Source organism: Nomia melanderi, chromosome 2, assembly GCF_051020985.1.
Source record: "Nomia melanderi isolate GNS246 chromosome 2, iyNomMela1, whole genome shotgun sequence".
NCBI classification, from domain to species: Eukaryota; Metazoa; Arthropoda; class Insecta; order Hymenoptera; family Halictidae; genus Nomia; species Nomia melanderi.
The window spans coordinates 4,313,557-4,330,647 of NC_135000.1; the positions used below are offsets into that span (position 1 = coordinate 4,313,557).

The following is a 17,091-nucleotide window of genomic DNA, read 5'->3' on the forward strand; positions in this document are numbered from 1 at the left end:
ACTTACAGGTGTATTGAATGGTCGCACGAATGCTATTCTCATTTCAACGTAATTAAAGGCCCATTAATCTTCATCAACTCCCGTTTATTCATATTCTCCTATCGACGAAACATTCACTGGGAAACTTTTGATTCAGTTGAGCTGTTTGTTAAATAGATTCCTCGATTGTCCTCCTTTAACTGTCCAAGAGTATTCCCTGGAAAAGTTTCATTTCTTTACAAACTGGAAAATTAATTTGCGAAAGAACACTCGACGTCGCATTTTAAGTGAATGCTATTAAGAAAGAAACTATAATTTATGTTCTATTTTGATTTAAGTTAATCTCTATGATAGGTGTAGTCTTAATATCGATGCAACTTTTATGTTATGTCTAATTTCAGTCTAAACATAGCCTCAACTCAAGTGGAGATTTGAATCCTAATTTAGAGTTGTATTTCAAGTCTTAACACTAGGTTTACGAACGTTTATCGTGTAGCTTATTCTACTGTTCCTACAAAGATTGACGTTCGTTCATTTGGATCTTAAAGACTGTAAATTTGAAGGGCGGACAACTAAGATATATACTCGTGTAATTGCATCAATTAAAATCGATTTAATCAGTTACAGAATAACATGGATAAAGATCGATATGCGTTAAATTGGCGCGTTCCGTAAACCTAGTGTTAAAATAGATATACTTCCAAGACCAATTAGCAAAGAACCACATTAAGACTTCCATATGAGCTTAGGTGAGGTCCAATTGAAACATTAATTTTCAATCGCATTCCAAGTTCTAAATTATACATAACTCCAAGACCAATTATCAAAGGCCCACATTAGACTTAACTATAAGTTCAGGTTACCTGCAATTGAAACATTAATTTTCAATTTCATCGTATTTCCAGTTCTAAATTATACATAACTACAAGACCATTTATCAAAGACCCACATTAGACTTCAGTATGAGTTTAGGTTAGAATCTAATAGTAATAATAATAAGTTATATTAATTATTATCTTATAATAATAAGTTTGAATAATTGAAACTTCAGTAGAAGTCCAATTCACACTTCACTAGTCCAAATCAAACATCAACAAACATCCACTATAGACTTTTAAAACAGATCCTCTCGAGGCTTTATACGCAGCTCTAATTTAACAGTATTTCAGATAAACCCAGATCCAACCTAACTGTCCAAGCTATACTCGCCACTAAATTAGTCTCCCTGTTTTGCATCCCATGTCACGAAAACCGAGACACCAAGAATTACGCCATCAATTGTATTAATCCCCTTTACCTATACCCTATTATTCCTGCAACCTAGCTACCTCAAGGAGCCTTAACCACAGTAATGTCGCGAGGACTGCCTACGAAGCCAGCAGACTGTTCCTCAAACAACGAGAAAATCCTTCAAGGTTGTCATCTGTGGATATCGACGTTGCGTCGATTGAATCCGCCTGTAAGTTCCGGCGCGTACAACGCGGGAGGCAGGCTATTCAACAGTCTGATGGTCTGATGGAGATTAAGTGCGCCGTCTACTTATCGATGATATCGATTCCCCTTTGCGCTGTGTCGGCAGCTGGAGTAGACGTCGCGCAAAACATTGGCCCGGGATCATTCCTTGAACCGACGATCGTCGATTACACGGACAATACACACGCCATACCGCCATTCAGCTGGTTCGTTTGCCTACTGGATCATGGCTGATACGTGTGCACACAATCTGACCCAGATGGCTGGGCCACTTTGTCTTGAGGCAACTATCGAGCTGGGATAAACAGGAAAATATTGGAATTTAAGGAAAGCCTGATTTCGTATGAGAATTCGAATAGATCGAGGATTAGTTTGCCTTTGATAGGTGTTAGGTAGCTAATCTTCGATTGAGAGGTTGGGGCTGTAGATTGTATTTCATCAATTTACACTAAATGGAATCGAAGAGAAATTTCTTTGATGTTATGAAGATTTTTTAGGATGAATAGAAAAATATTGGATTCAAAGGGAAGCTTGATTTCTTATGAGGATTAAGTTGCCTTTGATAGGAGTTAGGTAGCTACTCTTCGACTGAGAGGTTGGGTCTGTAGGTTGTATTTGATCAATTTATACTAAATGAAATTGAAGAGAAATTCCTTTAATATTATGGAGATTTTTTAGGATGAATAGGAAAATATTGGATTCAAAGGGAAGCTTAATCTCTTATGAGGATTAGTTTGCTTTTGATAGGAGTTAGCTAGCTAAGTATTGACTGAGGGGTTAGATGTGTAATTCACACTAAATGTAATTGAATAGAAATTTCTCTAATGTTATAAGAATTCCAGTATAACCTAAGTGAAAGGATTATCTTATGGAATTTTTCTAAATTCTATAATTTATAGTCATAGTCAATTCTTTTTTATTTCTTCGTAAATTTCATAGTTTAATAGCGTAATTGTTCATCATGTTAACCCTTTTGTCGATATGACTATCATAGGTGTCAGTTTGTGCTCGATTGATTTTTATCAATCTTTTCATTGTTGCATAAAATTTACAGTCTAATGACTTCGATTGTCATTTGTCTATAACTTCTAACTATATCGACGGATAGTGAGAATGATTAAAGTACATGATGGAAGCTGCTAAGGGATGCTGTAACAGTTGGGAATTCTATGACAATAAGGTACGATATCCAGATTGATCCAAAAGCCTTCGAGAATACCGCGACAGCGCTACAACAAGTAGCATCTGGTACATGTGTCTAGAAACTTGCATCCGACTTGTTACTTGGGGTCAGATCGATAGTGTTCGCTGGGTCAGCATACTGAGAAGTCTGACACTGGTTGTCATACTACATAACTACCACCCACGTTGCATATAAGGACCCTGTGACGTGGTCTATTTTTTAAAATACAATTTAGTACTTATGTACAGTACGTTATGCAATTTTCCATTGTTCACAAAAACAGTCCAATGTGACTATGACATATACTCAACCTGGCCTAGACTTAACAACCCTGACAACACTCTAATCATTTAACGTCAGCTTCACTCTTGCCCAAGTCGTTTATGGTGTAATGGTTAAAAAGAATGTGAACTGTATCATCCCAAACTTAAACATAACCCTAACTACTCTAAAATGAACCTAATTATCTAATATTTACCTTCCATTAGAATGAAATCAGATCCAAGCAATTCTTATTTTCTTAATTAATTATAATATAACGATCAATATATACAGAGATAATTAATTATAAATAGTAAAGATAAATAATTACAATATTTTTATTCCCGAGCCAACCGTAATTCTAATCAACAACACCTAAAACTAGTTTTCTTAATTAATTATAATACAACCTTAATAATAACCTAATTAATACATACAGAGATAATTAATGATAAATAATAAAGTTAATTAATTACGATACTTTGATTCCCGACCCAAACCTAACTCTAATCAACGTAACCTAAAACTAGTCACTTAACCTATACTTAATTTCAATTGCACCCTATTTCCAACATAACCTAAAAATCGCTGTCCACCCGAGGATGGCAAAAACGATGGACGAGATCCTCCAATAATAACTCGCCAGCTTATTTCAGTTGACAGTATTGAAATAATTCAGTCGGCCTTCTCGAAAGTGAGATGCAGCTGGGGATGTCATGTAATCCCGAAGTAACCTTTTTATCTATTCAATAGGAACGTATTTGGCGCAGCCGATGACGGCGATTCTGAGGATTAAAGGACAAAGTATAAAACCTGGTTCGCCTTGCATTCGAGGGAAGGGAGTGGGGGAGAAGATGAAGAAAAGGGCGCGTTGCTCTTAATACTAACTCTTTCTCCAGCGTAGCCGGAAGTTGCTCATCCCAGAAAGTTTTCCGGGACAGAACACGGCTCCTTAAGCGGCAGTAAGACTTACTCGGCTTTCATTACGTAAATTCAGCTATGGAACTGGCCTCCTGGTAGGCGCATCCCCCAAACATATCCCCAAAACAATTTTAGAAGACTCTGTCCTCCTATTTAGCTAACGTTTCTGCTGCCACACAGCGTTGTCTTCATTCGAGAGAATGAGTCTCACGGGGATTAATACTTTAGTCTCCTTAACTCTGGACAATGACCTCTGCGACAAATATAAGACCATTCTCCTTTTTCTAGGAAACGGTTGATCTTTGTTGAGCCGTCACGGCTTAATAGAGTCGACGCATGCAGAGACTTAAGCTCTTTACAGCACGGGGCAAAAAACGGCTCTTATTGTTTAGTATTTTAACGGCACATCGCGGCAATACTCATTGGCCTTTTGAAATCAAATCCCAAAACTTTCCTTTTACCCGCATGTGGCAGCCAGCGACGGGTTGTAAATGCATATTTCTGAGGGGCGACCAAACGGTATCCTAAGGACACTCGGTACCTGGGCTTTGCCTGGAATAAATTTGTATCCAAGCTAAAAACATAGTCTCTGCATGTCTTAGGTAGCACCCCACCCTCGTTAGACTAGGCGCGCCAAGGGCGCAGCGACGGTGGAGACAATTCGTTTCGAAAGCCCCTGATTGGGACTTGTCAATTTTGGCGATAACCAATCAGGGTGTTTTCTTAAATTTCGGAGCTGACGATCCGACTCGCAGATCGCCAGCGAGACAGACAACTCAAAACGATCGAACGAAATACATCATACAAGCGCGTCTTAGTGTTCAGACATAATTGTACACGCGAGAAATACAGTCCACTAACGAAGAAGCAAGCGGTCTCATTTAATCAGCTGCAAGTAAGGACGCTGCTGTGAACGCCCAACAATCTTATTATAAGCTACGCTTAGCTTGGGCATAACCTAAAAGAAAATCTTTTATTCAAAAGAAGGCAGAAGTTAGACTTTAATCGAAGGATTCCTTTGGACTCTTATATCAAGTTAGACCTAACTTATGACTACATGCTAGGCTCAGGTTCGATCATCTTTACCTCTACTTAATAAATAATTAATTTAAATATAGACTATAATACATCTGATTTATGTTTTACTGATCTAACTCTTAGAATGAAAGTAGGGTCTTACTAAATTTTAAGAAACTCTAATTTTACCTCCTAAACCTAACCCTATTACCTTAGTGTAAATGTAAATTAAATGTAAAAATACATTGTACTAAATGTAATTATGGACTGTCCTTGTCTAGGCTATGAAATCTAAACCTAACCTTAATTTAATCAAACCTATCTGAATATATACATAACCAGAAGGAATAGCAAGACTAGAAGTGAACCGACGATATCGCAGACCTAACCTAAACATAACCTCTGAATGATCGGTGCTTTTGCATGCTTTGAAACTCGAAGAACCAAAGGATCTATCGTCCCCAGAACTTTAATACATCCTGTAAGCCGATCCCGTCAACGGGATCTTGTTTCAATTCCCGTTTTTAGTCGACCTCAGCTTTTGATACTGCATCGTGAATCTGAAAGAGGTCTTCGGACAACATAAAGTGCCCTCTTTCACTACCGAGGAATTTTCAATCTTAGGATTTTCAAGATAAACGTGGTTCAGGTGCACCGTCAGTTTTTCAAAGGAAAGACGTTACGGTATTCGACGTTGTTTATTTTAATCGCGAACAATGGTCCAACCCTTGTCAAGTATAATGGACGTTTCTTTCAGAAAGAACGCGGATTTTCAAGGTAGTTCGTTTAAGAGACACCCGGACGCTTGGTCTGTTGACAGGATATCCGTGATATTCAGAGTGAAGTCGGCGAAAGCGGTGAAAATAACGGACGGCAGCCTGCTGAAGCGGCTGGGTGTCATCGTGATGATATTCAGCGTGTTCCTGAGCATTCGCACCCTCGTCGCGCCGCCGGTGGTGATAGTCGCTCGAACTGCAGACGACCTGAAAGCTTATCTGTGCCGGACGGACTGGTGGGATCACAGCTTTACTACACGTGAGTAGCTTGGGCATATTCTACGATTCAGTGAGCAACGTTTCGCGCGGTCAGAAATTCTGATTACGGCCGGGACTCTTCGAAGTGAACTGGGACACTGTGTATTTCGTTGGAAATGAATATTTATTGTTATTGGTATTTGTTGGATATTAATTGTCATCAAGTGAAGTGGAAATTTGATTTAGATTCCTGGCGGAATTTCGATTATTTCTACTTGTCTGACCACATATACATTAGCTCTACTTGCCTGACCCCATAAACATTAGTTCTACTTATCTGATGCAGTATGTTTCTGCTCTACTTGTTTCATTCAATATGCGTTAGTTCTGCTTGTCTGGCCTAATATGTTCTTGTTCTATTTATCTAATTTAATGCGGTACAATATTATTTATGTAATTAAATGTAGTATTTTTGTTTCTTTCTGACTTAATACGTATCAGTTCTTCTAGTCTCACTCAATACGTTCCTTTCTTATCTGATTCAATATACTTGTCTGACCCAACATCTTCCCGTTCTACTTATCTAGTTTAATATGATACAATTTTACTTATATTATTAACTATACTATTCTCTTTTCTACCTGACCTAACATATCAGTTTCACTGGTCTGACTCAAAATACGTTCCTCCCCTATTTGCCTGATCACATGTTTACCAGTTCTACTTATCTATTCCATTACGTATACTTCTCTTATCCGCTTCATCCAATCTACTAGTCTAACCCAATACCCACCCGTTCCACTTGTCCAACCAACTATATCCAATTCTACTTGTCCGATCAAAACCGGACTCGTTCCACTTCTCTTCGCAAAATATCACTATCAAACAACTGAGTTCCACTTATCCGACCAATTATACCCAATTCTACTTGTCCGATCAAAACCGGACTCGTTCCACTTCTCCTCGGAAAATATTACTATCAAACAACTGAGTTCCACTTATCCGACCAATTATACCCAATTCTACTTGTCCGATCAAAACCGGACTCGTTCCACTTCTCCTCGGAAAATATCACTATCCAACCACTGAGGTGCGCTACTGATTCCTCTACAAAAAAATTCACAAGGCGCCTTTCAGAGGCTCAGACCCTTAAACCCACCCCTAGGATTCAAGGATCCTTTCACGGTTGGTTAAACAGCGCTTAAAAGGGGGCCGATCGATCGTCGGCAGTATAATAAATCGACCGACACTCACAAACGACGCAAAACGCGTGCACGGCTGATTTCCTTTCAAACTTGCTCCCCTTTGACCCCGCGTCTGGCTGGAAACCCGGCAACTTCCGGTGCCCATTATCAAAGGAGGACCGAGATTCCTCGGTGGAGCGCGGCGAGAAAGATACAGACGGCTGTCGCACGAACTCCCACGTGATCTCTTTTTCCCCTTTCATCCTGTCAGCCCCCACGGCCGTCGGTGGAATTCTTTGGTCACGGCGGGGACGAAAGAAATAAATGTGAAAGGGAAAATATGAATCCGCCCCGGCGAAACCAGATTCCGGATACACGCGAAGGGCGGGAATTCGGCCCGAGGGGAAAAAGGGCTCGAACAAGAGTTACCATAAAACGACAGGAAACGGGGAAATCTGGAAATTGAATCACGGGAGAGTGATCGAGCGATTTAGGTAGGGTTAATGTTTTACTTTGTCCTCGTGGAAAGATTAGAATTATATATTAATGATTGATGTATTTTTGTATCGTTCTATTGGAGAGTATAGAATGATTTGAATTAGAAAATAATAGCAATAATATATTCTCCTAGTTGCTGTGATATGCTTGCTTTATTGATTCGTTGGAATTTTGTTAAATTCATTTGAATAAATTTCACATTCGAATGAAAGTAAATTCATGTGACTTTGGAAATACCAGGAGATTGACAGTTAAATTAATTTTGTATTATTGTATTTACTAAAGATTAATTATTTAATGTTCGATACAGAATTATGGATTAAGGATTTTATTAATAATTTACGTTTTAAACATCTTTTAGTCTCACGTCAAATATTATTTTACGTTATTTAATACTTAAATTATTCATAGGAGTTAGTTAAGCACCTTTGTAAATTAATTTGCATTATTCCAGAAGGGCTTGTATTTTGTAGTAAAACATTCTTTATGATTCCCAGATGTAAGAGGGAGGTCAATTTAATTATGGTCATGAAAATGTAAACCCCCTGACACGAGACAATCCTCTTTCTACACTTTTAAGACGCCCTTTCATCCTCCTTGTTGTTTGTGTTGCCAACGAGTCAACTCCTGGAATTTCAATGAGCTCCTCCCCCCGAAATTACCGGGAATTCTACTGTGTTTTCACGCTTTTAATGACCGCTCGGAAAATTCTTGGAACCACTTTCCACGGAAGATTCCATCTTCACCGAATTCGGAACGCGTTCCACGACAAATGCTTTCCCTGCAAACAGTCTCCGAACCTTTCCCTTACTCACACGAGGTCAGTAGAATAAGACAATACGACCTACGAGCATTTCTCTAAGTTTGATCAAGAACCCTGCCATTTCCAAACAACTTTTTCTCATTTCCTCTATTTCTCCATGTTCCACATTGAAACTGTTAATTGCACTGCTACAACTTATTTTAATTTATTATTATTTTGTGAAGTTCCATTATTACCAATTAATTATCTAGTTACACTTTTCATACGTGCCTCAGGTCATCATTTCTCATTTATTTATTCTTCTGTTATATTGTAATTTCTGTTGCAATTATATGCAACGTGTTGTATTTTTCAATTTATTATTTTATTATTTATTATATCGAATGGAGGCAATGAATCAGAGTAATGCAATATTTCTGTCTGACTTTCGATTAACTTTTTCTGCTGTGACCTCATTACGGATTCTATCTTCGTCCTTTGGGGTGTTCTTAATATTCGGATTGCCCCTGACGTTCCTCCTAATCATTCAAACCCAGAACGTACAGCGAGCCGCGTGGTCTGGTCGGAACCACCTAAATCACACCGTATTAGCCGCATAACTTAATTGCACGTGCTCCTTTTTCGAAGCTAATCCTGTAATCTTTCCCTGGAAGTCTTTTACCATACGTTAAAACCTCGACCCTCCTCTGAAATATGTTAATGGTGCTCCAATTACTTCTATCTTTCCTTCCATATTTTACATTCCTTTGAATTCAAAGGTTACTTCGTTCATTTCGTATTTTTGCATACTTTTAACCCAACACTATTTCCACCGAAGGTGTTAAAAGACGCCTCGTGAAATTTTAGTTTGAAATTAGATTCTCGGTTCAATCATTTTTCCTGAATTGAATATTATACATTTCTTATAGTCAATTTTATAATCATTATTGGAAAAGGATTCAAAATATACGACTAAGCTTGGAAAATAATTTTAAGTTAAAATCTCAAAAGGTGTCGTTTAACATCTTCGGTAGAAATTATGTTGGAAAGTCTGTCCACACTTCTGTATATTTAAAATACTGTATACGTTTTTTTAGTATTTTTCTTTCCATTTGTTACACAAAGAAGCTGATTTATTGCTATTTGATATTGCTATTCGAGTTACTGACGAACCGTCTGCTGGCTCGTTCCGCTTGTTTGACGATAAACATGTTGATTCCTCTGGTCTAACCATGTACCCACTTATTCTACTTGACCGATCAAACGTTCGTTTGTACTACTGGTTCGGTCTCGATACCTAATCTACTTCTCCGTTCATGGAATCTCCTGTTCCACTTGTGAGGTTGTATAGTCATCGGCTCTTGTGGTATACTCATTGTGGCAATAGTTTCCGGAATCTGCTGACTTTAATACCATTCGTCGAACAAGTTAATGTATTGCTTACTGGTTCAGACTATTTTTTTGTATACTACTTGTTAGACCAGATATTACCTTGCACTATTTGTTAAATTATATACTACATATACTATATATAAAATATATGATAAATGATAAATGGCATAACTCAAATTTGTTTAACAAATTATATGAACGAATTTGACACACGTTGTTAGTTGAAAAAAAAGAATTGTATTTATCAGAAAATGTGGGATATATAAGTAAACAAATGCGTAAGCAATTTCGTGCCAAAGTGCTTCAATCAAAATCACATTTGAAGCAACACAGCAGAATTGCTATTTTAATCTGTTTATTATTTATATATATATATATATAATCTCTCTATCGCATTAAATACTTACCAGTACTACTTACCTGAATAGATATTGTCTTATACTCCTTATCAAACTGTATATTTATCTTATAATACGTGTTACATTAAATATTCCCTAGCAGCTCTTGTCTGACTAGACTTCTTATACTACTTATCAAACCACCATTTCTACTATTTGTTAAACTAGATATTTCCTTACGTCACTTACATTACGTATTATCTTATACTACTCGCCAAACCAAAGTAACTCTTACGCCACTTGTCTGACCATTCGCCATCTTACACTACTTCTTTCACAAAAGAGTATCTAAATAATTACACAGGTCTCGCCTGACCACATTGCCCATTATACCACTCCACAAATCCCAACATCCTTTACGCAAACTTCTCCGCGACCACATAAAAAAACCATTAGTCTCGTTATTTGCTCTGAACCAGTATCATTATCAATAAAACAACGAATCTCCCCGTTTCCAACCTACATTAAAATACATCCCTATCCCGTATATATCTGCGAAGTCCCATGGCCATAACCATAAAACTCTCTTCCCGTGAACTCACCATCTCGAATCAGAAATAATGTTAGTCACACGATCACGGGTGTCTTCATTTTCGTTCCCCATTTCCCCGGTATGAAAAATTTCTGACTTCGACCGTTCCAGAGAATTCGAGACTTCCGCGCGTTTTGCATTGGACAGCGGCCAAAGGGGAGCAATCCCTCCGCCGGTGAAAGGTTCTATTTGTTAGAACGCTGGCGTTATTCCCAGATGTAAAGCCACGCGGCGGTCCATCACCTTAACCGGCCGCTATTTCTCGAAAAAAATTTGCATTTCACGGCGGATAGGGGATGGTTATCGGTCGGAAATAAATTTATCACCGACGGAAACCGAAGATTCCTGGGCCAGGCCCGATCCGCGGGGAGCGATCGCTCTCTGGATAGATATCCGACCGGGGCGTTCCGAGCAATTAAGGTTGCGCTACGAATCAGTGGAAAGTGATATTCCGTGGAAGTTTCCGCGGGAAAGTTAGGACGCCTTGTCACATACCTTGAAACTTAGATTGAGTTCCCGGCGCCAATTATCCGGCGTGCAGTTCGGTGTCAGTGATATTTTAAATAACATCGTTCTAAGGTGTTGAGAACTGTTGGAAATGAAGGTACAATTTGTTTGTTTTTTTGTAGTTTCATTGTTTGAATTAACGGTTTCGTGGTAGTTTTGTGATAGCTTCAATTGAAAGTAATTGTTAGTAACATAATTAGTAGTGATTTAAAGATCTTCATAGCTTTGGAGGAAGATAATAATTTTCCTGATTTTCAGTGATTTTTTATTAGTACTCAATGTAGTTGGGAATTAATATAATAATGTTTGGAACATTGAAATTATTGACGATCGAAAATCAAGATACAATTTGTTTTTTCAAATTAATGGTTTCGTAGTAATTTTATAGTAGTTTCAATTAGTAACAATTATTTGTAATATATATATAATTAGTAGTAATTTAAAGATCTTCATAGTTTTGAAGTAATTTAATAATTTCCCAAATTTTCAGTTAATTTTCCCTTAATAATGCACTAACTTCTGAATTAATTTGCCTTCGTAATATCAAAATGGATTAACAGTCTTCGTAGACTCGATGTAATTTAATCATTTCCCTACTTCATTTGCCCTCTATTATTCGAAATAATTTAATCATCTTCATAGTTCAGAGTGTTTCAATTTGCCTCGCTATTTCGAATTAATTTAATGTTCATAGTCCGGAAATAATTTAATAATTTTCATCACGTAGAAGTAGCTCAACAACCTTCACAATCTACAAATGTATCAATTATTTTCTAAATTTTCGAATAATTCAATCAACCGTATAGTTACCAACTAATTCAACAACTCCCATCGACTTCAAATAATTTCTCTGTTTCAACTAAGATAACAATTGAAACATTAAGTCCTCTCTCACCCCTAGTTTTCGAAAAAAATCATTCTCAGGAAATATTTTTAGGCTGGTCCACGTAAAACTCGTCAATTTTCAATTCAATCAACCGTATAATTATGAACTAATTCAACAACCCCCATCGACTTCAAATAATTTCTCTGTTTCAACTAAGATAACAATTGAAACATTAAGTCCTCTCTCACCCCTGGTTTTCGAAAAAAATCATTCTCAGGAAATATTTTTAGGCAGGTCCACATAAAAGTCATTCGGCAACCGGGCATCGTTCCGCGCCACGAAAATTCGGTAGCTAATGGAGCTGGCTAAAATTTATTAACAAAGATGGACCGAATAAAGTTATCGTTTCGCAATGCCCGGGAGCATCGTAATCCAATTTATCCCCGCCGGGACTGCTTTCTCAAAAACAGAACACAGACTAATTCAATATTTTGCCCGGCGGAAGCCTCGGGTACGCTCGGCTTGGTTTTCCCATCGTAAAACCGCGAAACGCGTGTGTCGCTCGTTTTTCCGCAATTTTAGTACCACGGAGACCGAAAAACTCGGCCTCGTTACCACTCACGTGTAGTACTTCCCATGAAATATTTCCTTTGACCCCACCCTCTCTCAGTGATCATAGTTTATTAACCCTTTGCCACGCGATGAGGAGTCAGACTGGTGGTGAAGATTTTTAACAACTAGAACCGCCAAGAATTTACTTGGATTAATATGTAATTTTTATGAAGATTGTAAAAATATTAATAGAAATAAATTCTTGATGGTTCTCTTATGAAGATTGTAAAAATAAATCTCTTTTGCAATTCCTTTAGACACTTGATGTAGTATAATATTGAATACCTTGTAGGTATTAATAATTGAAAAACAATTTATTAAAAGTCAATGTCATTTGTTATACATAGAGAGCGGTAGAGAAACATTTTGTTGTTTTTAAGGATTTCATTTTGGAAATGATCTTACAGTTGCAATGAATAGAAAATTTCGTTGGTTTCTCTCGGATTATTGATAGTGTTAGTAATACTTGTATACCTTGCTCCATGATTTATTTTGTTATTAACTTTGTTCCTTAATTTGCGTGTCATTTCTCTTCAAATTAATTAAAAAATATATCCTTTCTATCCCATTAGAAAATGTTAAATTTTTTTAGTCAAAAACTGTCGACCACAAAGGGCTAATCCGTTGCCCAATGATTTATTTTATTATTAGCTTAGTTCCTTAATTTGTGTGTCATTTCTCTTCAAATTAATTAAAAAATATATCCTTTCTATCCCCTTAGAAATTGTTAAAAAATTTTAGTAAAAAACTTTCGAATGCAGTGGGTTGATACCTTACTCCATGATTTATTTCTCAACCATCATAGACACAACTACTTTGTCATTAATAATTTATTGAAAAAACGAGAAAAATTCTGGCTACATTCTATGACAATGTTTGCTCTGAAGTATAATAATCGACAACAGAAGAATAATATTTCATCTGAGTTGACAAGAGTTGAGTAACAGTTGTGCATGTTAAATCCTGTTTTCAAATCTTCTGAGTCTGACATGTTATTTCAAAAAACGATGAGTTAAATCGTCACAAATGACGGTTGTCTAAAACTGTGAAAACCCGTATGCATCTGGCATCTATATTACGAGCGATCGTATTCAGTGGCATATGTAATTAGAGCGATTCCCATTAATAACTGTGATTGCATGAAACAGGATTGTTAAATCGATACCACCATTCCTAGATGATTAAATGAAAGTTTGTTCGCCTAGCCTATAACAATCGCTCCATTAGATCACATTGCAATTTGGTCGTGTCGTCTGTGTAACGCAAAATGAGGTTAGGTTCGTTCAGATCGTTGTATAACCTGAAGTCGGCTCATTTGGAATTAGATTATTTGAGGTTAAGTCGCCTGGAAATATATAATCCAGAATTTAATTATCCACGGCCACACTTTATGGAATTCAATCGTCTGAGGTTACAGAATTCCAAATGAAACCGATAACTGAAATTTGATTTGATAAAGTGAAACCATGATAGGTTCTGTCATCTGGAATTAGGTTATCTGATCAATCTTTAATCAATCTCTAATCAATTCTTTAAAGTGGAATTTCCAAATTTAACCTCCCTAAGGACGAATCTTCTGAAATGATATCCCCTAAACTTAAATGTCTTAATGTTAGATTATGTTGCGTAGCCCACAGTTTACTGAGACTAGGTTAACGCGGTTAAATATTCTAACCTCAAAGTTAAACAAGCCTAATTGAGCATCCCAACCCCACTACCTCTGAATTCCATACAATGTTAGGTCCATTAAAGCTATATATTTTTAGATTAGGTATCACAACATCAACAATTTGAGGTTAAGTATCTCAAGATTACCATTTCAAGATCACCCACCTAGAAATTAGCATTTTAAGGTTAGGTCTGCCAAGATCAGCCTTTAAGATTATGTGTCCCCATTCTGTTCCCTCGGGATCGTAACTATTCCAATACTTCTGGCGCAGAGAACATAAAGAAACATGAAAAAAAACAGTTAATGAATAGATAATCCAAGGCTGTCCGCAGTTCTTTTATACTTTTCCACTTCATTTTCCCGCGGCCTCCTTCGGTGTATTGGATATTATGATAAATATATATTGCACTGTGCTCCATGGATGAACTTTTACCAACGAATAATCTGTTTTGGATTCGCGGAATCAGCGAGCCATGCTCAGAATCGCATCCCGTGCTCGTTACTTCTCATTCCGCGATAAGATTGGGTACCATTTCTTACAGTTTCCTTACCGTTTCACCCTTTATTCGCAAACGCCCGGTGTTTGAGCTCGAGGGGGAGAATTTATTCAGACGGCGGTTCCCCGCGAAACTTTGCTTATGGGAAGTAATAATAAATTCTTTCCTTCTCGCTTCTCTTCGTTCGCTTCTGGGACGACAGCGCCGCGAAATTCAGGCTATAAATACTTCTTGAAAATTATATTAGATCCAGCCACTATTCCCAGAAATTTGCTCGGCAAACCTTTCGAACAAACTGCAAAATATCCTGCAACAACGAGAACTTTTTTCTGTTAATCGAGCTGCCGACATTTACACTACAGCACGGTCCTATCGCGTGCAAACACGAGAAATCAGTCTCAAACATCGTCAAACATGGAATTTTTAATAATCGTACGTACTTCTGAATGAATTAGGATGTGTAAGAATTGGTGGATAAAATGATTACGAACTTTTATTCGTGGTTTTCTGTATCTTCGTCGAGTAGGGGTAAATAGAAGAAAGCATGGAAATTGAGAATTTCGGAGGAGTGTGCTTAGTAAATTTATGTAGTTTCCGACTTTAGAGCAAATATTAACGAGAAAAATAAGTTCAATGGACTCAAACATGGTCAGACATACTCAATCATACTATTCAGACATCATCAAACCTTCTCAAAGCACGAGGCGAGATCCAAACTTCTCTTTGATTTTTCGACAAACAACACACTTCCAGATACCAACGAATCATTCACAATACAAAAATTCTCCTAACGAAACGACCAAAAATAAAAAAATCCTCATTCAAATCCCCAATCATTTACAATACAACAACTCACTCAATAAAAAGAACCAAAAATAAAAAGGATCTTCGATAAACTACCGCCGACTAAAAGCAAACAATTTTTTGTTTTAAATGGATCGTCAGAAATCCAAACAGAAGTACCAGAGAAAAATGGGTTCCATTAACGTAATGCGCGTGCCACTTAATGCGCAAAGTTCGTTTGAAAATTGCCTGCAGCGGTTCGATCCAGGAAAAAAAAAAAGGAAAGATAGAAATCGTGAATTTAGAATTGTACATCCCGGCCTGCCTGAATTTTGAAACGTGAGTTGGAGCATCGCTGCGTGAAAGAGGGATCCGTCGATCGGACGCGGAGATTCCTGTCCCGAATAGCCAGGTTTCATCGGCTGAAAGGCCGTGCCGGAATCGAGAGGTTCACGATAATCGCCTTGATAAAGCGGGTCGACGTTAAAAATCGCGAGGAACGAGGTTTTCCCTTCGCATCGCGGGGAAATTGAAATCCGCGCGGGCGGGAATTTTAATTCGACGCGGATCGATCGGATCAGCGAGACTGAGAATGATATTCCGACTACTCTGATAAATAAATTAATTAAAGGGAACGATACAACGGTTGAAAAAGAAATTTGTATAAAATTTGTAGAAGATTACAATCTGTTTTCAGTGGTGAAATATTTCCACTATGGTGATTGGTTGTAGAAATTTGAATGTGTCCGTTATTTTTAGAAGAATGATTCAATTTAATGGAGATTCAATAACGTTGAAATTATATGTAGATGAGAAGCAAATTGGAAATCATACTTTGGCCAAGTCAATATTTAATTATGTTAATGTAAAATAAATTCAGGTTTTGAATGTTTTATGTAGATTTCACTTACCGGTGAATTTTGTGAATCATTTAAAATACTTTATAATATGTGAGTGTGAATACTGATTTACATATGGTTTTATAGGAAATTACAATTTGTTTTTAGTATTATTTCTTTTTGGTGATTTGTTGTTAAAATGTAAATGTCTCTCGTTTGTTCAGTGAATTATTAAATTTAATCGCGATTAAATAACGTTGAAATTACATGTATATGCCATGAAAAGCAAATTGGAGGAAATTGGAAAATCATACTTTGGTCAGATCAGTATTTAATTGTGTTAATGTTAAATAAATACAGGTTTTGAATGTTTATGTAGATTTAGCTTAATGGTGAATTTTGTAAATCATTTAAGATCAATTATAGTATAAAAGTGTAAACAATAATTTACATATGGTTTTATAGGAAATTACAATTTGTTTTTAGTATTATTACTTCTTGATGATTGGTTGTTAAAATATAAATGTCTCACGTCTGTCCGGTGAATTATTAAATTGAATTGCGAGTAAATAACGTTAAAATTCATTTCAGGCTGAAATCGATCAAGCCTTTCTCATGACAACGTTTCAGAAATTTCATAAATGTCACACCGATGATCGCGGATGATTAAGTGATCCGTGCACGTAATTTCGTGTAAAATTTGTAATCAATTCTGTGTATCGTATCGGGGTACGACATTGGACGGTTTCATTATATTGGATCTCAACATCAGTGACGGGAACCAATTAAATAACTTCATGGTGA

General features: G+C 37.0%; 1 protein-coding gene across 2 annotated transcripts in view; it reads left to right on the forward strand.

Moving 5' to 3' along the window:
• Nucleotides 1-17,091, forward strand: part of LOC116425847 (metabotropic glycine receptor) — a 277,989-nt gene that overhangs the window by 166,993 nt on the left and 93,905 nt on the right. For both annotated transcript variants that reach the window (XR_012997961.1, XM_031974063.2), the window contains exon 8: nucleotides 5,655-5,869. Coding sequence is in view for 1 of the 2 variants with exons in the window: in XM_031974063.2 (XP_031829923.1) it covers nucleotides 5,655-5,869 (215 nt within the window). In the remaining variant the exon portion in view is untranslated. The remainder of the gene's footprint in view (nucleotides 1-5,654; nucleotides 5,870-17,091) is intronic.